The following is a 26396-nucleotide window of genomic DNA, read 5'->3' on the forward strand; positions in this document are numbered from 1 at the left end:
AAAATCAAATATACACATATTTGGTATCGCCGCGTTCAGAATCGTCCCATCAATGAAAAAAAAAAAACGATAAACCTGATCGCTAAACGGCGTAGCGAGATAAAAATTTGAAACGCCAAAAATAGGTATTAAGCTTACCGTTAATGATGTTTCCAGGAGTCCATCCTGACAGCACCCTGGAGGACGTCCTCCTCCCCTTGTTGGGACAGGAAACACACGAGTTTAAAAGGTCATGTCCCACACCTAATCCTCAGTGTTGTAACAAGAACAACTACAAGGATATGCAGAAAAGAAGTTTAATGAAGACTTCAAACATAATACATTGAATCCCGACATATTACATCATATGTTAGAAACATGTTACATACATGCCAGATTTACACAAACATGATATAAATATTGAAGGGAGGGAACTACTAGTGCTGTCAGGATGGACTCCTGGAAACATCATTAACGGTAAGCTTAATACCTATTTTCCAGGACGTCATCCTGACAGCACCCTGGAGAGTACCAAAGCACCTCCTCAGGGTGGGATTACCGCTTGGAGAACCTTTCTCCCAAACGCAGTATGTTGACCAGACAAAACATCAAGTTTATAATGTTTACAAAAAGTGTTGGCACTAGCCCAAGTCGCGGCCTTACAAATTTGTTCTAAAGAGGCCCCTGCCCTCTCTGCCCAAGAAGTAGCTATCCCACGGGTAGAATGTACGTGGAGACCCTCTGGGGAAGGGACCCCTTGAGACTGGTAGGCCTCTGAGATCACGGACGTGATCCACCGAGCGATAGAGGCCTTAGAGGCCTTCTTACCCTTATTTTTTCCCCCATATAGAATAAATAAATTCGGATCAGTACGCCAAGAGCTGGTAGCTGCCAGGTAGTCTAGAACCGCCTGCCTGACATCCAGAGAATGTAATTCCCTTTCTTTAGCATTAGTGGGGTTATCGCAGAATGATGGCAAGACGACTTCTTGGTTTCTATTTTTAATTGTTCCTACTTTTGGGATAAAGGAGGGGTCCAGTTTAAGAATTAGGCAATCGTCTCTAACCTGGAGGTACGGGTCCCTAGTACACAGGGCCTGAATTTCCCCAACCCTTTTAGCCGTGGTGATTGCCACTAGAAATGCCGTTTTGCGAGTGAGTACCGAAATGGGCATATCAATGGAAGAAGCGTAAAGGTCCTTACAGAGGAACCTAAGGACCAGATTAAGGTCCCAAGAGGGCGATAAATGCCTAATAGTAGGGCGCAACCTCTGTGTGGCTCTGATGAATTTATCTATCCACGGGTGAGATGCTAGGGGATAGTCTAGGAAGGAGCTAAGTGCCAAAATCTGCACCTTCAAGGTGCTAGGTTTGAGACCTTTGTCAAACCCAGCCTGAAGGAAATCTAGGATTCTGGGTAAGTCAGGAGTGCCTGCCGTAACCTCAGACCTGCCACCTTCCAGACAGAATCGCCTCCAGATTTTAAGGTAGATTGCTGAAGTAACAGGCTTTCTACTGGACTTGATAGTTGTTATCACTCGACTTGATAGGCCCTTTGCTTTCAGAATGAGCCGCTCAGGATCCATGCTGAGAGACGGAGTTTCTCTGGGTTTGGGTGAAGAACCGGGCCTTGGTGGATGGCATCCGGTCTGAGAGGAAGCTCTAGTGGATCTGCTATTGCCAGCTGTAGTAGAAGGGAGAACCAGCTCCTTCTTGGCCAGTATGGGACGACCAATATGACCCGGGCTTGATCCTGTTTGATCTTCCTGAGAACAGCTGGGATTAATGCCAGAGGAGGAAAAGCATATGAGAGAGGTTCCGTCCAGACCTGGCTCAGAGCGTCTATCCCTTCCGGAAGATCTCGAGGGTTCAGTGAGAAGAATTTTGAGACCTTCGAATTTTTCCTGGTTGCAAATAGGTCTATGCAAGGAGTCCCCCAGCGAAGACAACTCCTGGAAGATGTCCTGGTTGAGTTCCCATTCTGTTGGCAACACCCTTCTCCTGCTGAGGTAATCTGCTATGATGTTTTGGGACCCTTCCAGGTGAATCGCTGAGATGGAAAGAACCGATCTTTCTGCCCACCGAAATATCCGATCCGCCAGTTTCTGAAGCAGATGGTGTCTTGCGCCTCCCTGATGTTTCAGGAAAGAGACTGTTGTCACATTGTCGGACATTATCCTGACATGGCGATTTTCCAGGATGTGTCGGTTCCTCTTCAAAGCTTCCCAAACAGCGTACAGTTCTTTGAAGTTGGAGGAGCTCTGGGTGACTTCCTCCGGCCATCTTCCTTGAAGGAACCTGTTTTCTAAGTGAGCTCCCCAGCCCCAGGCATCTGTAGTGACTACTACGTGGGGCTCGGCAGACCATAATACCCCTTTCCTTAGGTTTTCTGGTTCTGTCCACCAAAGGAGAGACTCTCTTACCAGAGGAGTTAGTCTCAAAGTTCTGTCCAGAGAAGCTAGACATCTGTCCCATTTGGACAGGATTAGTTTCTGCAGCGGCCTGGAATGGAATTGAGCCCATCTTACGCACGGAATACAGGCAGTCATTAGGCCGAGGACTCTCATGGCCACTCTCATTGACCCTCCTTGCCTTAACAGGATCCGGATCTGGGACTGTATTGCTTCCAGCTTGGGCTCAGGGAGGAGAGATATTCTGTTTGTCGAGTCCAGATACACTCCCAGAAATGTTTTTCTGTGTTCTGGGGTTAGGTCGGATTTCTTCCAATTTATGACCCATCCTAATTCTTCCATCACCGAAATGGTTTGGTTCCTGTGATCTGATAGAATCTCTGGCGTTCTTGCTACCAGGAGGAAGTCGTCGAGATATGGGACTATTATGATCCCTTGACTTATGAAAGCGACGATCTCGGACACCAGCTTTGTAAAGATACGGGGTGCTGAGGCAAGCCCGAACGGAAGGCACTGGAACTGGTAGTGACAGGTCCCGGACGGCAGAACTACCGCAAACCTCAGAAGCTTCTGAGACGAGGGGTGGACTGGGACCTGATAGTAGGCACTCTTCAGGTCAAGAGTGCACATCACGGCATTCCGATCTATGAGAAGGATCGCCGACCGGATAGACTCCATACGGAACCTCTTGTACCTCACCCAGGCATTCAGAGGCTTCAGATTTATTATAGTGCGAGATTCCCCGGATGTTTGCGATGGAGAAAAGGGAGGAATAATGACCCTGGCTTACTTCCCGAGGTGGTACTGGCACTATGACCTCTGAGGACAGCATGTCCTTTAGGTCTAACATCATTGGGGAGTCTCGCGTTATGACCGTAGGTGCAATAAATCTGTCTGGCGGAGGAGAGTAAAATTCGATACGGTAGCCCTCTGACAGTCCGAAGAACCCAATTGTTTTGAGTGATTCGGGCCCATTTGTGTGCAAAGTGACGGAGCCTCCCCCCTATAAGTGTGGCGTCATTGCGGTTTAGATTTTGAGGAGGGACTGAAAAAGAAACTTCTGTTTCTATTGCCCTGGTTACGGGAGCCTCTATAAGATCCTCTATGGGATCTACCTCCTCTAGAGTCAGTCTGTCTTCGGAAGGGGAATCCCCTCCGAAAGGACTGAGGTTTCCTAGTTTTGTCCTCCGGAAACCCCTTCTTTTTATCCGAAGCTGACTCTAGGATAGTATCCAGAGGAGGCCCGAATACTCGAGCTCCGGAGAAGGGGATTGAGCATAGCTTAGATTTGGAAGCACTATCCCCAGACCAGGATCTTAACCAGACTGCCCTCCTAGCCGCGTTCGATAGCGAACCACTCCTAGCCGAGAATCTGACTGATTCAGCAGTCATATCGGACAGAAAGGCCGTGGCGGACCTCATAATAGGGATGGATTTTAAAATTTCAGATCTCGGGGTCTTATTGGACAGGTGTTCTTCCAATTGACCCATCCAAAGATACATAGAGCGAGCGACCGAGGTAGCCGCTATGTTGGTTTTAATCAGAGCCGCGGAAGATTCCCAGGCTCTTTTCAAAAGGATGTCAGACTTTCTATCCATGGGATCGCGCAGGCTTGAAGAGTCCTCGAAAGGTATGGCAGTCTTTTTAGCCACCTTCGCCACTGGAACGTCAACCTTAGGGATTTCTTCCCACAGTTTTACGTCCTCAGGTTCAAATGGTAGACAAGCTTTGAACTCCTTGGATAACACCAGCCGGCGTTCCGCTTCCTTCCACTCCTCCATTATCATGGCTTTAATGTGCTCGCTAACGGGGAATACAGTCTGCTGACGTGACATAAGTCCCCCAAACATCAGGTCCTGCCTGGACTGTGGTTTAGGAGTCTCTTCTATCTGCATGGTGCACCGTACTGCCTGCACCAGATCATTTGTCTCTTCTGCCTGGAAGAGATATTTTCTTTGGTGGTCTTGGCTTCCTGACGGAAGCTCGCCCTCTTCCTCTGAGACGAAGTCCTCTGAATTAGACTTGTCCTCAGAAGTAAACTCTGATTCTCGTTCCTGTCTGGCCCTCTTGCGGCTGGGAATAAGACTGGGCTTCTGCACCATATTGGATAACGAAGCCTGTACCTCCTCACGTATAAGGGATCTCATCTTGGACAGTAATGTCGGCTGTTCGTCCCTCACGACCTTAGACGCACACAAAGTCTTTCCGTGGGAATCCAGGAGCTTCGCATTACAGATAGGGCATCTAGCAGATTTTCCCGAGGCCTTGCCGGATCTCCTAGCCTGACCAGAGGAACCAGAGGGGCCAGCAGGGGTTCCCTTATCCTTAAATGACATAAGATAGGGATAAGCGCTGGGGTAAGCCTGCTTCTAGGTGCGGATAGGGGTCTGCGCTATGCGCACTTACCACCTCCTCGACCGGCATACTTGCATCCATGATGAGTGAAGCAGGTCCCCGCAGCTTGTAGCGACGGAACAGGAGCGCTGAGGTGTCGGATCCGGAGCGCTGAGGCATCGAACAGGAGCGCTGAGGCGTCGGAACAGGAGCGCTGAGGCGTCGGAACAGGAGCGCTGAGGCGTCGGAACAGGAGCGCCGAGGCGTCGGAACAGGAGCGCTGACTGAAGCAGGTCCCCGCAGCTTGAAGCGTCGGAACAGGAGCGCTTCAGCCGATATGCGTTCCACAGTGGAACGCACGCTTTCCCCCTTCAGTGCCGCGTTACCGGAAGTGGCGGTAATGGATGCCGAAAACCGGAAGTGACGCCGTCCTGGTCACTTCCGCCTAGGGACGCCGATCTGGATACCACGCTGCTCCATACAGCGTGGATGGCGTCCGCAGCCGAGAGCCTCCCACCGGGAGGAGCGGCTGCCACCAGGAGTCTCGTCCACTTCTGGTCTTTGGAGCAGAAGGACCCCCCACCGGAGGGTGTCTGCCCTGAGCCTCTTGACAGGGGGAAGGATATTGGCAAGCCGCACGATCCCCCTGAGCTCTGGTAAGCTTGCAGCTTTTCACTCGTGCGTCCTTTCCTTGCAGGGACAGGAAAAACACTGAGGATTAGGGGTGGGACATGACCTTTTAAACTCGTGTGTTTCCTGTCCCAACAAGGGGAGGAGGACGTCCTCCAGGGTGCTGTCAGGATGACGTCCTGGAAATTATGTTTTTTTGGTCGCTGAGACATTAAAATGCAATAACGGGCGATCAAAAGAACGTATCTGCACCAAAAGGGTATCAGTAAACACGCCAGCTCGGCACGCAAAAAATAAGCCCTCACCTGACCCCAGATCACGAAAAATGGAGACGCTACGGCTATCGGAAATTGAATTTTTTTTCACCACTTAGATAAAAAAAGAACCTAGACATGTGTCTATGAACTTGTAATGACCTGGAGAATCATAATGGCAGGTCAGTTTTAGCATTTCGTGAACCTAGCAAAAAAGCCAAAACAAAAAAAAAGTGTGGGATTGCACTTTTTTTGCAGTTTCACCGCACTTGGAATTTTTTTCCCCATTTTCTAGTACACGTCATGGTAAAACCAATGATGTCGTTCAAAAGTACAACTCGTCCAGCACAAAATAAGCCCTCGTATGGCCATATTGACAGAAAAATAAAAAAAAGTTATGGCTCTGGGAAGGAGTGAAAAATGAACAAGGGAAAACTGAAAATCCCAAGGTCATAAAGGGATTAAAAAAAAATATATATAAAAGTTCTAATCTCCCCTTCTAATAATAATAATAATGATAATAAAGTCAAATATACACATAATTGGTATCGCTGCGTTCAGAATCACCCGATCGGCCGTACACTAAAATGGTAACAATAAAAACGTCAGCTCGGCATGCAAAAATAAGCCCTCTCCCAGCCTCGAATCACGAAAAATGGAGGTGCTACAGGTCTCGAAAAAGGACTTTAAAAAAAAAAAAAAAAAATTTAAAAGCGCTGAGATCTCATATCCCAAGATCTTGGTGCCAAGATCTCCATCTGCACATTTGCCGCCCCTAGCGGCCATTTTACCAGAGTCCACTGCACAGGAAACCATGCAACTGCGGGGGCTCTGGCCTTTCACAAAACGCTGGCAGAGTCCCCCCCCTCATCTCAGCGTGCGGCCAGCAGCAACGGTACCAGTAAAGTATATCCGCATTATAATTCGCACCCCCATTCCCCCCCCCAAATGTGGGGGGTAAAGGTGCGGCTTATATTCCGAAAAATACGGTACATGCAATTTTTACACAAAACCAAGAATCCACACTTTCAGCTCAACAATCACAAATGGGGTGGTACAAACCTTGAATACTTGGATAATGTTCATATGGATCCCCCAGGACACCGTGTCCCTTTTCACGATTTTCTTTCAGAGTGGGCAGGTGTAACACAGGTCCATATTCTGTGCGTAATTTTACCGCCATCTTCAACTTATGGCTAAAATAGAAAGAAGTGCAAGTATATAGAATTATCTTAAGCCATCCTGTTAGTACTATAAAACAAAAACAGCCACACTCAGGCGATTGTATACAGGGATAAATGTATTTAGTATCTTCTATTCACCACACCGCTGGATAACAAATTAAACAATGGTACGTAAAGCGGTAGGTGTTGTACATACAATACAAATAAAGCAATGTAAAATAAAAATATAAAATAAAATCTACAACAAAACAACAAAATTGGAGCATGGTCCTATACATCACTTCAGCAAGCAAGAAATGAGAAAGCGCAGTGGAAGATGCATTGTGGACGCCTATCAAAACTGAAAAAATGTTCCTATGAGATTGCAATCTTTGGGGTAGATCCTGTCTAGAATTTTAATAGTATTAGATGTTATAGAGAAATCCCATTGACCATATGGTTTCACATCCAAATGTATGGAAGAAAGAGGCAGGTAGCATAGGAAAGGAATGGAGAGGGAGAAAGAGAAAGAAAGGTCATTCCTGGGAATAGTATCACATTGGTACTGACCTATAGGGTTTGCAATGGAGGTAAGTGTAAGGGAAAATATTGCAATCTCATAGGAACATTTATTCAGTTTTGATAGGCATCCACATAACATCTTCTACTGCTCTTTCCCACAGCAGAGCAGCAGATGATAAAGGATAGCTAAGAGATACTCCACTATGGATGCTTGACCAGAAGAAGTGGAACTACGGCAGGATAGAGCCAATGAGAGCCTGGATGGGCATTCTTAGGGGGGAATTTTAACAATCATTTAGCATAGTGTGTTTGATAGTCCAAAAAAATATTTAGCAAGAAAAATCCTGCTACAAAGCATGCATCTTTTAGCTCAGAAGCAGCATCATAAGATCGAGGATAACACTGACACAGTGTTCTTCCTAATCACTTAAGAGAACTATGTAGAGATATAGCGCTTTATCCTCCAGGTCAACACTGAGAAGTGTGATCTGTGAAAGGCAGGAGAGAGACTACCAGGATCCGAATATCCCTAAGGGTACCGTCTCAGTGTCACTTTGGTCGCTACGACGGCACGATCCGTGACGCTCCAGCGTCGCTCCATTATCGCTCCAGCGTCGTAGACTGCGGTCACACTTCGCAATGCACGGCGCTGGAGCGATAATTTCATGACGTATTTGCGATGTAGAAGTCGTACGGGACAGTCGTACGGGCATGTCACACAGGAGGTGCTCTCACAATTCAGAGCACATTTTGCATAATCTATGCGTGACGTTGTTCATGAGGGGCGTGTTGTGCTGCTAGCTAACTACACCTGTAATGTGCTGATTGTGCTCCAGCGGTAAACAGGAGGTAACATCCTCGTTGAAGGGCACTATCTGCTACGCTGTAGCGTTGTACATACCTCTTGCGGTTAAAGTCTGTAGTTTAAAGTCCAGGGAATTTAGGAGTTCTGGTTCAAGCACGTGCTCCAGAGAGAAAAGAATACAGCGCTCGAGAGCCGCGGTTTTATCTCCTCCACCCATTACATCGTAAACAATATCGTGCACACCTTTGTTACACGATGCGATCATGCCGCCACAGCGGGACACTTGACGACGAAAGAAAGTTTCAAACGATCTGCTACGACGTACGATTCTCAGCGGGGTCCCTGATCGCAGTAGCGTGTCAGACACAGCGAGATCGTAAGTATATCGCTGGAGCGTCACGGATCGTGACGTCGTAGCAACCAAAGTGCCACTGTGAGACGGTACCCTAAGGCTTCACAAATGCTGCAGGTCCTGACAAGCTGAAGGACCTTTCAGGCCATATTATCAGTCACATGGAGGGAAGAAACCTCAAAGTGTAGTGTATACAAAGTGTGTAGCAGACATGTGAGTGGGTATGTAGCAAAGCTATTTGCGCGCACGGAGAATATATGTGTGTATAATAGCAGAGTGTTGATCAGAAGCCGAAAAATGCAAATTTCTCTGATCAGATATATTACAAAGTTTCTTATTTTCATGATTTCTGAAATTAAAATGACTAACTCTTTAAAGCCCATCACAAAGAATGACAGACATGCATTTTACCTTTCTTCATCTATTGGGATCGGCTTGGCATTGTCTGCCACAAACATGTCATGAGTCCTTTTCAGAGATCTGAACACAAGTGTGTGGACCGAGTGTTTCTGCACGTCCTGCAAAGAAAATTAATATATAGACTGTAGATCAAAGATGTAATAAGACCAAATGTTAGGCTGGAGTCTGGATGATCCCAGCACCTAAATAGTTGCTGGCATCTAAGGGTATTTCCAGACTATCCAGAAGTTTGCAGCTCTTTGGACGCAGCATATGTTCACTGCGTCCAATCACTGCCGTCTATTGAACACAGGTGATTCCGCATGTGTTCACTGAACCATGCAGATTCACCATGTCCAATACATTCTATGGGTAACATTTCTCTCAAGGAGACTAGCGTCTTCGTAAGAGAAATTGGCATGCTGCAGTCTGGAAAGATGTGCCGCACGTCCGTCTCTGCGGGTGAGCGCGGCCGTCTGGACGTATAGCGGGACGTTGGATTTCTGGAAATCCCATCCATTATGCTGTAACAACTGGATGCTGCACAAGTACGCAGCGTCCAACCCAATGTTTACTGATCATCTGCACATACCCCAACTTGTAATCCTCTTCAGTTGTGATCTACTTCAATTTCAGATCAAATGCCTGGAAACCCTATTTTTGTAATAGTGGTAGAAGTTTTTCTGTGAGTTTATTTACAGCTTGTAAAGGAAAACAAAAAAAATGGATAACCCTCTGTAGACTGCGATTTAGAGACCAGCACAGGCAAGCTATATTGAAAAGCGCTTGTAGGCACTGCGCTCCCTGCCCAGGGGAGCAGCCATTGCTGACAGATGTGGTCAGTAACTTAAACAGCAAGTAGAAATTTGCAGAAAAAGAGAAGAGACTTGTTATCCAATATAAATAGTAGAGACCTCCAGCACCAGCATCGATCCATCACTGTTGGTGCCAGGTCTCCCAGTTATCTGGTCTGTTATGCCACGTGAGAAGAGATGATCGGACACCTGGATGTTTAGGTCCAGCCGAACAGTTATAAAAAGTTCGGGTACCAGAACAGTACCCGGACACCATTCACTTGAATGGGGAGCCAGAACATCCAGTGTTTGCCACGCTGTCATGATCAAAGCTGATTATCAAGAATACAGGGTTCCCCACGCCGTATGTTTTAAATATTTAAATAATTTTTAAAAATGCAGCCTCGGTGAACGGAGGTAACCTCAATAACATCACCGCCGGTCACTGAGTATGCACTCACAGCAGCTCATTCACCAGTAGTTCTCAGCCTGGACGGTCGCATCTTGGCACCATAAAGGTTAAAAACGGTTTTCCCCCAGACATGGATTACGGCGTGGGACAGAAAGACTGACGGCATGGGACAGAACGACTGACAGGTGAGGGATATGGCTGTTTTTTATTTTGGGGTTTATTACAGGAGAACGGGGGCTTTGGTGGAATAGGTGTTTGGTGGTTATAACTGTTATTTTTAAATAAAGTAAAAGTGTGTTTTGTTTTATTTCTAATAAAAGACTTTATTCTTGCTGTGCCTTTATTTACAATACAACTATAGGAATAGTAATGGATAGGTGTCGCCATTACTAAGCTGTGGGCTTGATGTCAGCTGACAATACAAAGGTGACATCAACCCCACAAATATAAACCCCACTTGCCACCACAACAGGGCAAGTGGGAAGAGCCGGGCAAAGCGCCAGAATTGGCGCATCTAAGGCTACTTTCACACTAGCGTCGGGCCGAGGTTACCAACGCTAGCGTTGTCTCCGCCGCACAACGGGGGCAGCGGATGCATTTTTCCAGCGCACCCGCTGCCCCATTGTGAGGTGCGGGGAAGTGGGGGCGGAGTTCCGGCCGCGCATGCGCGGTCGGAAAAAGTGGACCGTCGGCAGCAAAAAACGTTACATGCAACGTTTTTTGCGGCCGACGGTCCGCCACAACACGGCACAACCGTCGCGCGACGGTTGCGACGTGCGGCAATCCGTCGCAATGCGTCGCTAATGTTAGTCAATGGAGAAAAACCGCATCCTGCAAGCACTTTTGCAGGATGCGTTTTTTCTGCAAAACGACGCATTGTGACGGATTGCAGTTAACGCTAGTGTGAAAGTAGCCTAATGGATGTGCCTTTTCTGAGCAGCTGCAGGCTGCTATCTTTAGGCTGGGAGGGAGGGGGGCAATATCCATGGCCCCTTACCTGTCTGAGAATACCAGCCCCCAGCTGTCTGCTTTAGCAATGCTGGTTGTTAAAAATGGGGGGGACCCCACACTGTTTATTTAAGTTATTTAAATAGTTACAAAATACAGCTTGAGGACCCCTCTATTCTTGATAACCAGCCTTGTTGAAGCTGTTGAGTGTTGCATCCCCCAGCTGTGAGTTTTGCCTGGCTGGTTATTAAAAATACAGGGGAACACACGCAGTTTTTTTTTTTTTTATTTACAGTGCTGGAGGCGGCCAAAGAATACACCAATCAGCAGCTCCTGCTCTCGGTGTTAATAGCGGCAGCAGGAGTTGGACGATGGGAGCGATAGTCCCATCAGCTGACACCAGTGACCGGAAGTAAACAGTATACTTTCGATCACAGCTGAGCGCTCACACTGTCTTGAGATTGTGGGAATCGCGGCTCTTACCGGTGGGGATGATTTCACTGCCGATCAGAAGCGGTGTTTGCCGTGCTGTCATACACATTACAGCGTGACAAACACCCAGTGTTCAGACAGCCGAACCCAAACAGTAATGCAGTGTGCACACATTCAGGATTTTTCGCGTTTTTTTGCTATAAAAACTAGATAAAACCGCCAAAAAAATGCATACATTAAGCATCCTATTCTTAGAACGCAGTCCGCAATTTTTGTGCACATGTTGCATTTTTTTCCGCGGCGGAATCGCATTCCGGAAAAAAACGCAGCATGTTCATTTTTTGTGAGGAATCGCGGGGATTCCACACACATAGGAATGCATTGATCCGCTTACTTTCCACATGTGGCTATGCCCACCATGTGGGAAGTAAGCGGATCATGTGCGGTTGGTACCCAAGGTGGAGGAGAGGAGACTCTCCTCCCGGCCCTGGGACCCATATAATTGTTTAAAAAAAAAAAAAAAAGAATTAAAATAAAAAAATCATGATATTCTCACAGCGTTCCCGCTCCTCGCGATGCTTCCGCTCCCAATAATGCATTACGAAAATGACCTGTGATGACGTACATCATCTGAGGTCATTGCCGCAATGCATTATTGGGACCGAAGCATCGCGAGGAGTGGGAAGACTGCCGGGGACGCCAGAAGGTGAGAATATCATGATTTTTTTATTATTATTTTTAACGTTCTATCTTTTTACTATTGATGCTGCATAGGCTGCATCTATAGTAAAAAGTTGGTCACACTTGTTAAACACTATGTTTGACAAGTGTGACCAACCTGTCAATCAGTTCTCCAAGCGATGCTACAGATCGCTTGGAAAACGCTAGCATTCTGCAAGCTATTTACGCTTGCAAAACGCTAGTGTTTAGAGGGAATATGCATGCCAATTCTGCATGCGAAATACCCGCGGCAGGAGTTGCGGAATTGCCACGGAAATATCCGCGGCAATTCTGCAACGTGTGCACTTAGCCTAACACGGACTTCCTGATGAAGTCCATGTTCGCTGTCCATGCCCAAACAGTAGGGGTTCGGTACGGACACCAAACTTACTGTTCGGGTTTGCCCATCTCTACACATGAGCACTGTAGTAAATCAGTGGCCACTAATGGGCTACAGTTGTCATACTTGTTTGCTTGTGTGAAGGAAGTGTAAGAACTGTGGCCTATTATAGTGGCCACTGACTGGTTACAGAATTTAGATATGTAACAGTGTCACACAATTACCGGGAGACCAGGCACTGACATCACTCGTACGGCTCAGTTGTAGGGAGAGGTATCTGTTATTTACATTTTACATCAGGGAATCCAGTATTTTAGAAGGTTTGTCTTAGTAATTGACCAAGCCCTTTAATAAAGTTAGCATATCTTTGTCTATACACCAGAAATTCTGGTTGTTACGACAAGGGGTAAGTTTACATTATAATTTACACCAATTTCTGGCACAAATTATAGCAAATTAGCTTAGAGTTAGGGTGAACATGCCCTGTTTGCCCAATGCAATCAACTGTTTAAAAGTGGCAAGAAAAATAAGTTGTAAACTATCACAAAAACAATGCTTGTCAACACTTGCAAAATGTTCACCCTTAGGCTATGTGCACACTTTGCGTGTGACCTCTGCGGGATCTCCCGCAGCGGATTTGATAAATCTGCAGGGCAAACCCGCTGCGGTTATCCCTGCAGATTTATCGCGGTTTGTTCCGCGGTTTCCGCTGTGGGATTACTCCTATACAATTGATGCTGCATATGCAGCAATATGCAGCATCAATAGTAATGTTAAAAATAATTAAAATTGGCCTTATACTCACCCTCATCTCCTCGGCGCTGCACCCGGCGCTCCGGTTCCAAAGATGCTGTGCCGAGAAGGACCTTCGTGACGTCACGGTCATGTGACTGCGGCGTCATCACGGTCATGTGACCGTGACGTCACCGCAGGTCCTGTTCGCACAGCAACTGAGACCGGGGACGGCCGCGTGCAGCGCTGAGAGGTGAGTATAGCATCATATTTTATTTTAATTTTTTTTTCTTTTTACACTATTTATGCTTCCCAGGGCCTGGAGGAGAGTCTCCTCTCCTCCACCCCGGGTAGCAACCGCACATTATCCGCTTACTTCCCGCAACGTGGGCACAGCCCCATGTGGGAAGTAAGCGGATCAATGCATTCCTATGGGTGCAGAATCGCAGCGATTCTGCACAAAGAAGTGACGTGCTGCGGGTTGTAAACCGCTGTGTCTCTGCGCGTTTTTTCCCGCAGCATGTGCACTGCGGTTTGCGGTTTCCATAGGGTTTACATGTTAATGTAAACGCTATGGAAACTGCTGCGGACCCGCAGCATCAAAATCGCCGCGGATCCGCGGTAAAAACCGCGAAGTGTGAACATGGCCTCAAATGGATATTTTCAAGTTGTCCTGAACAGAACACCTGTCCCCAGTCTCCTTTAGTTCTGTGGTCTTGGGGTCAGGCACTCCTCAAGGGACAGTTCAGGTCCAGTAGCTTCATCCGACTGCTGAGCTTATACTACTGTCCCACATTAATGGTCTGTCAGCACTTACTCTGATAATTGCATACAGAGATAACAAGACCTTTGAACAAAGCAGAGGTGAATAGGAGACCTTCTCGATATCGGGAGTTGTGGCATTGCAAGGATGATAAAAAGTCATGGGCTCACAGGGAGAAGGATGGAACTGAGCAGCTCACTGCTTTCTAGAAATGAATGGGCTGGAGAGATGTGGAATGTATATTAGGAGTTAACTCTTTAGCCTGGAAGGTAGCTACTGCACAAACTTGGCCAGGCTCTTGTGGTTCCACCTCTTTGGAAACAAGCTGTACACTATATAAAAGATCTCTTTGAAGGAGAATTAAAGACAGAAAAGTCAATTGCAAATGTGCTTATTTCCATGCTGTCTAATGATTCAAAGTTAAAGGGAACCTGTCAGCCTGTCACCCCCCCCCCCCAGGCGTTTTTAACTAAAAGAGCCACCTTGTGCAGCAGGAATGCTGCATTCTGACAAGGTGGCTCTTTTAGCTCTGGGTGCTGTAACTGCCGAAATAATCAGTTTTGTAATTTGTCCTAAATACCTTTCTTCAGACAAGGAGGCAGGCCTTTCCCCCCTGCTGCAGACGCCACACAGCCGTCACTCAAATCTTATTGTTATTAATAATGGAAATGTATGAATTCATTTATATTTGTATTAACGTTCCCCCAGTCATTCACGGTGTGAGGGTATCATGCCACATGGAGGCCAAAAATTGTATACAAGTCACCATGGCCTGGAAAATGGCAACTCCCAGTTGTCATTTCATTCATTATGAGTGATAACACAGGAATCGCACAATGCACAATTCTGGAGGTAAGGAGTACCAGCATTGCTATTCTAGGAGTTTTTACTAAGAGTTGGCAGGGTCTCTTACAGAATAAAGGGTTATCACCACTTATTACCTATCCACTGGATAGGAGATAACTTGCTGATCGATGGGGACCCACCCCTGGAACCACACCAATCAGCAAATGGGTAATATTTATTCCCAATGGGAACTTTTATCAGTTACAAAATGAAGCAGCAGGTCAGAAACCAAACCACCTCTCCATTCATTCTCTATGGGGCAACCCTATAAAGAATAATAATCTATATTTTAGAAACCCATGCAACCACAGGGAGAACATACAAACTCCTTGCAGTGGATGAATGGATTGCTAGTCAAAGATGCACACCAAAGCTGTGGAGTCAGAGTCCATTTTGGTGGAGTCGAAGTTGGAGTCCGTATAAAATGGTCTGACCTTGACTCCTAAAATATATAATAAATTGGTTCAGTAGGTCAGTGTGGGATGAACAGTAAATGTGGTCATAATAAATTGGGAAAGTTCTGAAATGTCCTATAAGTGTCTGTTCTGTTCCTGATCTGAGGATCTCGGATTTTAGAGGAGATGAGTCTGTGCTGCACTTTATGTACATGATCAGTAGTGACCAGTGATGTGGGGTCAGAGTCAGGGAAATTGAGGAGTCAGTGGTTTGGCTTACCAACGCCACGGTCCTGATGGAAAAGCTGTTACATTCTATTGGGGACAAAAGTTCCTTGTCCTGCCATTCGGTGTGGCCATCACTGGTCAACCTCTGGAGTAGTGATGAAGAGTTATCTGGTGTACACAAGGTAAGTGATGTAGTCCAGTACATTTTGGAATTGTAAATTTCCTGTAAATTTGTCACTTTAAATAGAGCCCAAGTGTTATATTAATCAAGTAAGGCTCATTATTCTAGTCTCTCATCGATGGAAAAGAGGGAAAGTTGAATCGCTAAAATTATGGGTTTGAATCAAAACACTTCCCTAAAAAGTGCAATAAAAAGCGATCAAAATTGTAAGCAACTCAAAATAGCATCAATATAAACATTAGCCCACCATGCAAAAAGAAAGCTCTCGCACAACTCCACTAAGGTAAAGTTGAAAAAAAGTTACAGGTTTCAGAAAATTCAACCACCACAACTATTTTTTGCCATAAATTTATGGAATTAAAAAAAAATTAAAATTATAAAACAAATTTGCTATTGCTGTAAATACACTGACCTTGAAAATCGTATTGTCAGGTCATCTTTACCACACAATTAACACTGCAAAAGTTTCATTACACTGGAATTTTTCCCCCTTTTTTGGTATGGTAAATTGAATGGTGTTATTCAAAACTACTGTAGTCCCGACATATCCACAATAAAACACTTGAATGTTATCATTTTGTGGTTTCGCTTAATTTGTAAAGATTTTTTTGCCGCAACTGTATACTGGGTAGTCCCCTCTAACTTTTCTCCACAAGCTCAGACAGATTGACAGATCTTCCATATAATCAGAAAAAGAGAGAGGACGGTTACTGAAGCCAACCTGGGAAAAGCCAGAGGGAGACTGAGCGGACATTTCCCCATGTCTGGATCGTTTATCTTTGAAAAGCTTCAGCATTTCACAATTATAGGGACTGTCAGCACAGAATGACTGTACCCCAGCTTGGTGCTTCACGGGGGAAGGGGAACCATTTAAAAACACCTTCTCACCTGCTTGTTTTCCCTCAATCTCAACCCTCCGTCTTCTTTGATTGTCAGTTCTGGCTTTGTAGAGTCTGGAAAGGCAAAGAAAGATGGAAAGCCAGCAGGTGGTAAGGTGTAGTTAAATGACTGCCCCCCGTGAAGCACCAAGCGGTGGGACTTGGTCTGAGCAGTCATTCTATGCTGACAGAGTCCCTTTAAATATAGTTCTCTGCAATAATGGTTTCTGCTCTTGCTTCATGCTGCCCGTTCCGATAGCTTGTAAAAAGCTATCTTTATGGTGAAAGATACGACTCAGTATCTGCAGAGCCCCAATTACGGTATTTTATTACAGGCCTATATGTATTCAGTTGGTGTGCTCGCTGGCAGGCACAGAATACTAAGAGCTTAATTAAATGCTGCACACTATCAGCAGCATTACCAGCGTGTTCTATTAGATCCCATGCCAGTCCCAGTGTCACACAGCAGAGATTATTATTTAGCAGTGTGGCAGACGCAGAGACAGGACTGCAGCTTAAAATTAATGGATGCCAGCCACAGCATGTAGTGTAGAAAGGACAGGATGATCCCTACTCTAGATACATGGAATATTTCACCCTTTTGTAAACGTATTGACAGAGGGGAAGAGTGACAGAGGGCGAACTGTTTTCTCAGTATATTCGGCCATGTTCCTTCCTGCAGTGCTCACATTAGTCTTCTGAAGCGAGAATCACCAAGGCAGGCGACTATTAAATGTGGGCTACGAACCAGTCACCGAGAATACTAACCTACCAGAAATGCAGTAAAATGAGAGCTGGACAGCTAGGTGAATGTGTATTCTGCATCATTGGAAAGTATAAAATACAAGAGAATACTAAAAATAAACCTAAGCTGATTTCACCTGAATAGAGGAAGCTTTTTAGAAATGAGGGCTTATGCTTCTGAAGAGCCATCAATACTAGATCGGTGGGGTCAGACTTCTGGGAAGCTAAGGCCTGGTTCCCATGCTGCGCTCTACACTGAGCACTGAATGGGGGGGGGGGGGGTGTCTAAATCTACAAAATGCAGGATTCAGACAAATCGCCGATGGAAGCACTCAGTATAAGTCAGACGGAGTCACTTTGTCTTGCCATGCCACACGTCCGATACAAAGTAGGCAGCAAACTGGTCCCACATGTGGCCAACCTCAACAGTTGACCGCAGCGGGTGATGCTGGTAATCTGGCAATGGGTTTGCAACTGGTTCATCCAGTTCAATGTTGGATCCGCTCCTTAGCCATTATGTAATTGTGGAGAACCACTCAGGCTTTGACCACCTCAGACAGTCTCCATTTTTTAGATTAATGGCTGTCCCAAGAATGCGCCATTTTGAGACAAGAATCCCAAAAGGTACACTCAACAGTTCTTCGGGCCCTGGTCAGTCTGTAGTTAAATAGCCTTTTAGTGTGGTTCAAGTCCCGACTGTAATAGGGCTTCAGTAGGTTTTCACACATCTGAAAGGCCTCATCCCCAAACATAACAAATGGCATCGGTGGGCTTTGAGTGTTGGGGAGAGGTCATGGCAGAGGTAAATTAAATTTTTTTCCATACAAACGTCGGCCCATATCAGTTCTTAAAAGTCTGGGAGTCATTGCCAGGGCCAAAAGCTCCAAAGTCCAAGCCAAAAAGCGACAGTCCGCATCTGCTATTGCCATGAGCACTACATAAAAAAATATTTCTTGCAGTTAAAGTACTCCGATCCAGATCTGGCGGGTTTGGTAATCCGTATGTGCTTTCCATCCACTGCACCCAAAGAGTTGGGGGTAGGGGAATAATTCCAGACAGGGTGGAAATTCCTAGCCGGTACTGAAAATGGAGCGATGATAGGGTCTCTCCGGTAGCCAGGAATCTGCCAAACAGAGAAAGAAAAAAAATTAAGAAGCTAAACAGATAAAGGAGAAAAAAAAATAATACAAAGCAGAATAATAATAATTATAATTCTAAACAAACGCCTGTTATAACATACCTTAACGTAACCAGGAGACATTCCTCTGCAGGAATCGCTCTACGATGCTGGGTGTCCTGTCTCCGGATGGCTCCTTGGACACGACCAAGCAAATCCCGGAAGGTCTCGAGACATCCTGGTATATTCCGGAAATTTCTCCAGGTTGGCACTGAGCTCGCTGTATAGGGTGTGGTAGGCTCCACAGCTCTTCCGGACTTCAATAATGGGGTGTCTCCAATAACGCCGACGCCATCTTCTCCATCTTTCTCTATTTCTTTGTTGCTCACAAGCAAACGCATAGGCAAGAAATAGCTTTATACGTAAATCCAGATTGAAATAAAAGCTCTCCATGCGAAGATCCATTGTGACCCAGGATACAGGAGCAAAATCTGAAGATTTCAGCTGTCCAAGGGTCTATATAAAGATATCCCATAACACACGCCCACTGTTGTCCCATTGGCAGTGTCTGTTTATCTAGATTTTTCTCCTGTAAAATTTTCCACCATGCGCACAAAAAATGCAAACGCAAGCAAAAGGCATGAAAAAGCATGTAAACGCTGCGTTTTTCTGACCGCATGCGTAAGCTGATGCGTCTAAAAACCACTGCGTTTGCATGTGGTTTATCATGCATTTGAGGTTGCGGAAGATACACTGCGGATTCAACCGCAAAGGTTAAACTAGCCTAAGACAGTGGATTTTAAACTCTCTCTCTTACTTGCTGGGTTAACTCTCTAAATCAACAGGAAATTGTTCAGATATTGCACAATTAATACGCCTTTTTTCTCGCAAAAGGCCAAAACGTCTCCCACCAGATTGATGAAACCGCTTGGGGCTGCGGAAAGACCAAACGGAAGGCATCTGAATCAGTAATGCTGAATGACGCCCTCGTCTTTTAATGCAAATCAAGTATTTGACTGTGAGGATGGCTAGGAATAGGATAACACGCTTCTTTAAAGGTCTAGCGTACACTAACATGTTCCTCCTGATTAGTGGAATCAATGATCCTATCAATTTAATTTAGAATTTTTTGTATACGTTAAGAGATCGTAGATTTATAATAGATTTATAATTGTGCAGTACTCGCCTCCAGGTTTGTTTGTTTTTTTTTAAATAGATTTGAATAGTATGCCACAAATCATTTTGTTTCTGGTATCACTGCTCCTGAATTCAACAGCTTCCTTATGGCCTACTTACTCTATTTTGTATCCTTTCTCTATTCTTTGGAGTATCAACGGGTTTCTGGATACCCCTGTCCAGGCCTTGTGAAAATATTGGTCTTCCTCCAACTTTCCTAGCGTTATGGTCTCCCTGTGCCGCTTTTTGGATTGGGAAAGGTATTCCTTGCCATGTCTCCCTTTGGGTAGCTCCATCTACCAGTCTTCCCTTTACCTGTGTAATCCAGTCTCTTATAGGAACAAGGCCTCCGAAAAGATGATACTTTAAGATTTCTTTTCTGGAAATCCCTTCTTGTCGTCTTGAGGCTTTTTCTAGTATGTCGTCCAGTACTGGTCCAAATACTGGGAGACCGGAAAAGGGAATAGAACACAACTTATTCTTAGAGTGGCTATCCCCTACCATGTCTTCAGCCATATAGCTCACCTTATGATGTTAGATTTGGTGCAAGAAATGGGGCACTCTCCAATAGACCCTCTCATGCGTATATTCCCGATAAGGAAAAATACTGGTGGTTGGTGGAAGAAGGGGACTTTTATCCTCTTGTGTGTTCCTGTCCCTATGAAGGCCATGAAGGACGCCCTCCTAATGGTGCCCTCAGGAATGACGTCCTGGAAAAAAGCCCTTATATACACACAAATTATAAGGCTCGATTTGAGTTTGCCAAAAGACATGTGGGCAACGTCCCAAATGCATGGAGGAAGGTGCTGTTGTCAGATGAGACCAAAATTTAACTTTTTGGTCACCAAGGTATACGGTATGTCTGCCGCCAAACCAACACAGCTCATCACCCCAAGAACATCATCATGCTGTGAAGCTGATTTTCTTTGGCAGCAGGGAAATAAAAAATCATCCGAGTCGAGGGGAAGACGGATGGTGCAAATAAATGGATCTTCTTGAGTGTAACCTGTTTCAGTCTGTCAGTGATTTGAGACTGGGAAAGAGGATCACCTTCCAACAAGACAATGATCCAAAACAAACTACAAAAGCAACACTTGAGTGGTTTAAGGGGAAACGTGTAAATGTTTTGGAGTGGCCTAGTCAAAGCCCAGTTCTTAATCCAACTGAGAACCTGTGGTCAGAATTGAAGATTGCTGTTCACCAGAGGAAACCAACTAACTTGAAGGAGATGGGGCAGTATTGCATTGAGCAATGGGCAAAAATCCCAGAGGCAAGATGTGGAAAGCTCATAGAGACTTATCCAAAGCGACTTATAGCTGTACTTGATGCAAAAGGAGGCTCTACAAAGTACTGACTTTAAGGGGGCGAATAGTTATGCAGACTTTAGTTTTCAGTTATTTTGTTTGTTGTTTGCTTCACAACAAAAAAGAAAACCAAATGTTCAGACTTGCAGGTATGTTTTTTACATGAATTGATGCAAACAAACAATCCAGCGAAATTCCAGGCTGTGAGTTAGCAAAACACAAGAAATGGGGTTGAATACTTTCGCAAACTAGGATATCCAGGAAGGATGAGGTGGGGGGTGGGGGGGAGGGAAGAGAACAGTTTACCATAAGACATGTATACAGAATTCAAATAAATATACAGTTGATAGAGAATAATAGCATAACGAGACGACACTGGTAAAATGAATGTTATCACACTCCGAATAAGACAGTAATGACCGGTACTATAGAGATTTCTCCTCCATTTCACTGTAATTCCATCCATAATATAAAACATGATATGAAGTGAATAGGGTAAAAAGAGTCTCTGCTTGGTTTTCCTAGAAAAGAGATATCACAAATCAACGACAGTATTTGCCCCCCTATATGCAACCTCTCCATAGACCCCCGGCCATACAATGAAGGTACATCCACGTGCCATCAGCACCAGCTTTGTATCCGTACATAAACATAGTTGGCCAGCTACATATAAGAATTTCTGCAGCACCAGACAGTAGGAGAGAACATGATCTGAATTACTATGAATAGTTAATGAGGGAGCAACAATATAACAAACCGCAACTAGAGTTATTGGCCTCCCTCGGGCAGGATTTTCTCATTGATCACCATAGAGGACAAGTCCTCTGCATACACAGAATAAATAAAAAGAGAATGACTTAAGACATGAAGTGAATACACAAATACGCTTTCAGCCAGGAAATGCACCAGATCTAAGATATGACCTGGAGACACAAAGATGGGATGAAATGGCTGTCAGGAATTTAAAAAAAAGAAACAAATAAATAGTGTTCCTGTTGGGGAAATAAAGATGTACAAATATACTACTATTCAAGTGTTACTAATTAGGAGTCAGCAATTACAATACTCTGCGGTATTTACAGTCATGTTTTCCACAGAATTCATATTTAGAACATTCCAGGGAAATTGTGTTTATGCCATTTTCAACCATGTGTTTCCAGTTCCACTGTTGTTTATAATATCGCCTTCTCTCAATTCATGCACTCTAAATTAAGATCGCAGGAATACAAGCCATTATCACTCTATGTCAAGGTAGATAATGACTGCAAATGCCTATGCGCCCTGTTAGGTTACAATAAACAACTTTTTTGTATTTTTTTATTTTTAAAGTTAAGATCTTATGGAGAAGAACCCAAACATGTTAGCAAGAGCAGAATGGTTTTACAAGCATTGTCTATCTAACCATGGCATTTGTCCTAAGTATTCAAAATTTAGACTAGAGTTTGAAAGGTGTGCTGAAGTATGCTTTCCGCGAGCTAGCCGGGGAGCTGGAATCTCCGAAACAAAAATTGAGAGGTGCTCTTCGTAAATAGTGGTCAGGACTAGTGTTGAGCTTTCAGATACTGCAATATCGGGCATCAGCCGATATTTGCGGTATCGGAGTTCCAATACTTTTGCAATATCGAATACCGGAATCGGAAGTTCCCATAATGCTATGAGCCAGTTTCATTTAATTCAGCCAATGAGGAATCCTAAGAAGTGTGGGCACATCCTGTTCTGCATGGTAGGCATGTAACTAATGGCATGGCTGTGATTGGCTGCTGAAATGTCGTCATGATGCACTATAAAAGCTGCCGCTGCCATTTTGGGTTCACTCTGCTGTGTATTCAGTTAGGGACAGGACGCTGCTGTTCTGACTGAGGGCCAGTTTGAGATAGCGATTTGCTTTACCCAGGCTAATTTAGCAACCGCTGTGTGAGAAGCTTGTTTTTGCCTTGCAGCGCTGTTCACGGCTGTCTGCACGGTCTCTGTGTGTGTGTGTGAGCGCAGCTCACGCTGCAGTGTGTTCTGCAGCCACATCTGTAGTCCGCTCAGCGTGCGCCACTGTTTCATACTGTTACATTGTCCTTTTTTGCATTTGTGCTGCTGCACAATTTTCCTGATTTCTCCTTTTAGCGTGTTTCCATCAGTATCCAGCTAGATTGCGTACAAACACTATATAGGAGTAGATAGAGGAGCTTTTCTGCAGCCTTGCAGCACTGTTCACGGCGGTCTGCGAGGTCTCTGTGTGTGAGTTCAGCTCACGCTGTAGTCTGTTCTGCAGCCACATCTGGTTGTAGTCCGCTCAGCGTGCGTCACTGCCTCATACTGTTACATTGTCCTTTTTCTCATTAGTGCTGCTGCCCATTTTTCCTGATTTCTTCTATTAGTGTGTTTCCATCTGTATCCTGCTAGATTGCGTACAAACAGTATATAGCAGTAGATAGAGGAGCTTTTCTGCAGCCTTTTTCCCTGCAGCCCCAGCCAGACTAGTATTAGCCTATTTTTCTGAAGCCTCATCTATTGCACTATTGCATTGTAGGTTACCTTCCTGCATTGTAATTGTAGCTACAAAAAGTTTGTGATACTATCGGTTTGACATCTTTGGGCACATCCATTTTTTTTTTGTCAAAAAAAAAAAAAAACACTTAAAGTTCACCAAACACTCCACTTTACAGTTGTGCAGGCCACATTAGCTCATATTAAAGTCTAGTCCACACTTTATAAAATTAGTGTTTCTTACACCTGTTAGCAGCTGTTCAGGAATAAGCACACTAAGCCCTTAGTACTTTTCTGACTATCTTTATCAGTCTACCAAGATGAAAAAGGCAGGGAGTAAGGCACGTGGTCGTGGAGTTTCTGCAGGGAGAGGACGTGGGGATTCTGTGCCTGCTGTGGGCACCAGTGACTCAGCATCCCCCAGTTTTACCAGGGAACAATCCTTTATGCGCAGCTTTGTAGGAGCTCGTCGTACCCCACTGCTGCGGGACGAACAAATTGAAGCCGTTGTCGGATGGATGGCAGCTAACGCATCATCTTCAATTAGTGCCACAGCCTCTCAGGTCCAGAGCACTGAAGAGCACCTATCTGTCTCTTCACCACCTGCCAAATTGCCCAGGCAGTCAGAGAGCCCTGGACAAGAGCCATCTCTACTTCTGTTCTCTGAATCTCTTGGCTTGGAAAGAGGGGGCCAGCCAAGCAGCATTGGTGATATGGAAGAAGAGGCAGTATGCAGAGATGCGCAACTGCTTTGTCTCTCTGAATCTGAAGAGGCGGGTGGGCCAGTGCCTACGGTCAGCATACCTCAGTACACATCCGATTAGACTCAGGTGCCACTTTCTGGTGCGTACTGTGCTGCCGAGACTACCCAGGAGAAGCAGTTGTTGGAAGAGGGTAGGGTAGATAAGGTCCTTGACCCATCATGGCGTGAGGCACAGGAAGGTGGTGGGAGCAGCTCTGAGGAAGAGATTCCCCGAACGGCCCAAAAAGGAGGGAGAGGGAGGGGGCAGACCGGGTTGCCTGTAGCTTCCACTTCGGCACCCATTAGGAGCATGCCTCTTCCAAAACCGAAAACGGGCGCTCCCAAGACTTGCAGTGCCTGGTCCTTTTTTGACACAGTTGCAGATGACATTTGCTTTGTCAAATGCAAGCTGTGTAATCAGAAAGTCAAAAGAGGGAAAAGTGTCAGCAACCTCATTACCACAAATATGTGGAAACATGTGCGGACCAAGCACGTGGCAGAGTTACAAAAACACACTGAAGACCTAAGCCAACCTACAGTGCCACCTACTACCTCTTCAGCTCGTGTTGTAGCCTCTTCCTCCAGCTCACACACAGCTGGTTCGGCTTCCTCACAGGATCGCCATGGAAGAACCTCTGGCACTGTTGTCCAGAGACCCAGTGTAATTCCACCCACAGCACCACGTTCCCTGTCATCCTCACACTCCCAGCCCAGTCTACAGCCATCGGTAGCACAGGCATGGGAGAAAAGGCGGCCATTCTCAACAAACCACCCTGAGCACAGGCTCTGAATGCTGGCATTGCAAAACTACTGTCCCTTGAAATGCTCTCATTCAGGCTGGTGGAGACTGACACCTTCCGTAACTTCATGGCATTGGCAGTCCCACAATACAATGTGCCCGGACGCTTTTATTTCAGCAGGCAAGCCGTCCCTACCCTGCAAAAGCATGTGGAGGGAAAAATTAAACATGCGCTACTAAACACCGTCAGTAGCAAGGTCCACCTGACCACCAATGCGTGGACCAGTAACCATGGACAGGGACGATACCTTTCCCTCACTGCCCATTGGGTAAATGTTGTGGAGCCTGGTACAGATCTGGCGCTGTACGTGTTCTGCCAACTCCAAGGATTGCAGGAATCCAGTCTGTACACATTGACTCCTCCTCATACTCCAGTTCCTCTGAATCAGCGCTGCAGGAGCCATCACAGTCTACGTCCACTTTGACCCGTGAACGCTTACCTGTTACGACCGATATTAGCACAGCCGTGGCCAAACGTCAACAGGCCGTATTGAAATTAATTTCTTTGGGGAATCGAAGCCACACAGCACAGGAGCTCTGGAATGCCATCAAGCAGGAGAGCGACGTGTGGTTTGTGCCAGCGAATCTCCAACCAGGCATGGTAGTGTGTGACAATGGCCGAAATCTGGTGGCAGCTCTGGGCCTAGGCAACCTCACTCACATCCCATGTCTGGCACATGTGCTCAACTTGGTCGTGCAGAGTTTTTTGAGGGACTATCCGGATCTTGATGCACTGCTGCACAAGGTCCGCCTAGAGTGTGCTCACTTGCGGCGTTCCAGCATGGCAAGATCGTGCACTGCAGTGCCGATTTTGCCTTCCGTAACATCGTATCATATGTAACCTACCCACCAGGTGAAATTCAACATTACATATGTTGGAGCAGTTGTGTGAGCAGCAGGCAGCAGTAATGGAGTACCAGCTGCATCAGGCGCTAACAAGTCGCACTGCGCGCCGTTCACACTTCACAACAACTGAGTGGGCCTCTATGAAGGACATCTGCCACGTTTTGCGTGCCTTCGATGATTCCATGCGGATGGCGAGTGCAGATGATGCACTAGTCAGCATGACTATCCCCCCCCCCCCCCTTATCTGCCTGCTTGAAAAAACACTGCAAGCACTAAGGGAGGAGGTTGTGGAAGAGGTGGAGGATGAGGAGTCACAAATGCCATCTGCTTCTGGACAGTCTGCGCAACGTGGTTCCTCACAAAGGCCTAGGCAGGGGACACTGAGGAGGATGAGGAGTCAATGGAGGAGGAAGACATCTGTCCAGAGGAGGGAGTTACACAATGCTCTAGTAGTCAATATGTAGAGCGAAAGTGGGGTGATGCAGATCAGGCAGAGACGACGCCTTAAGCAGGGGACATCGTTTCTTGGCCAGTTGGCAGTCTGCAGCACATGGTTGATTTCATGCTGCAGTGCCTGAGAAACGACCGCCGCATCGCCCACATTCTCAACAAGGCTGATTATTGGGTGTACACCCTCCTAGATCCTCGTTACCAGGACAACTTACAAAGCCT

General features: G+C 45.8%; 1 protein-coding gene across 1 annotated transcript in view; it reads right to left on the reverse strand.

Moving 5' to 3' along the window:
- The window catches only part of PLRG1 (pleiotropic regulator 1), an 80084-nt gene that overhangs the window by 41697 nt on the left and 11991 nt on the right, over nucleotides 1-26396 (reverse strand). The window contains exons 2-3 of the mRNA XM_077279370.1: nucleotides 8862-8968; nucleotides 6671-6804 (exon numbers count right to left, since the gene is read on the reverse strand). Of these exons, the coding sequence (XP_077135485.1) occupies nucleotides 6671-6804; nucleotides 8862-8968 (241 nt within the window). The remainder of the gene's footprint in view (nucleotides 1-6670; nucleotides 6805-8861; nucleotides 8969-26396) is intronic.

The sequence above is a fragment of the Ranitomeya variabilis genome, chromosome 1 (genome assembly GCF_051348905.1).
Source record: "Ranitomeya variabilis isolate aRanVar5 chromosome 1, aRanVar5.hap1, whole genome shotgun sequence".
NCBI classification, from domain to species: domain Eukaryota; kingdom Metazoa; phylum Chordata; class Amphibia; order Anura; family Dendrobatidae; genus Ranitomeya; species Ranitomeya variabilis.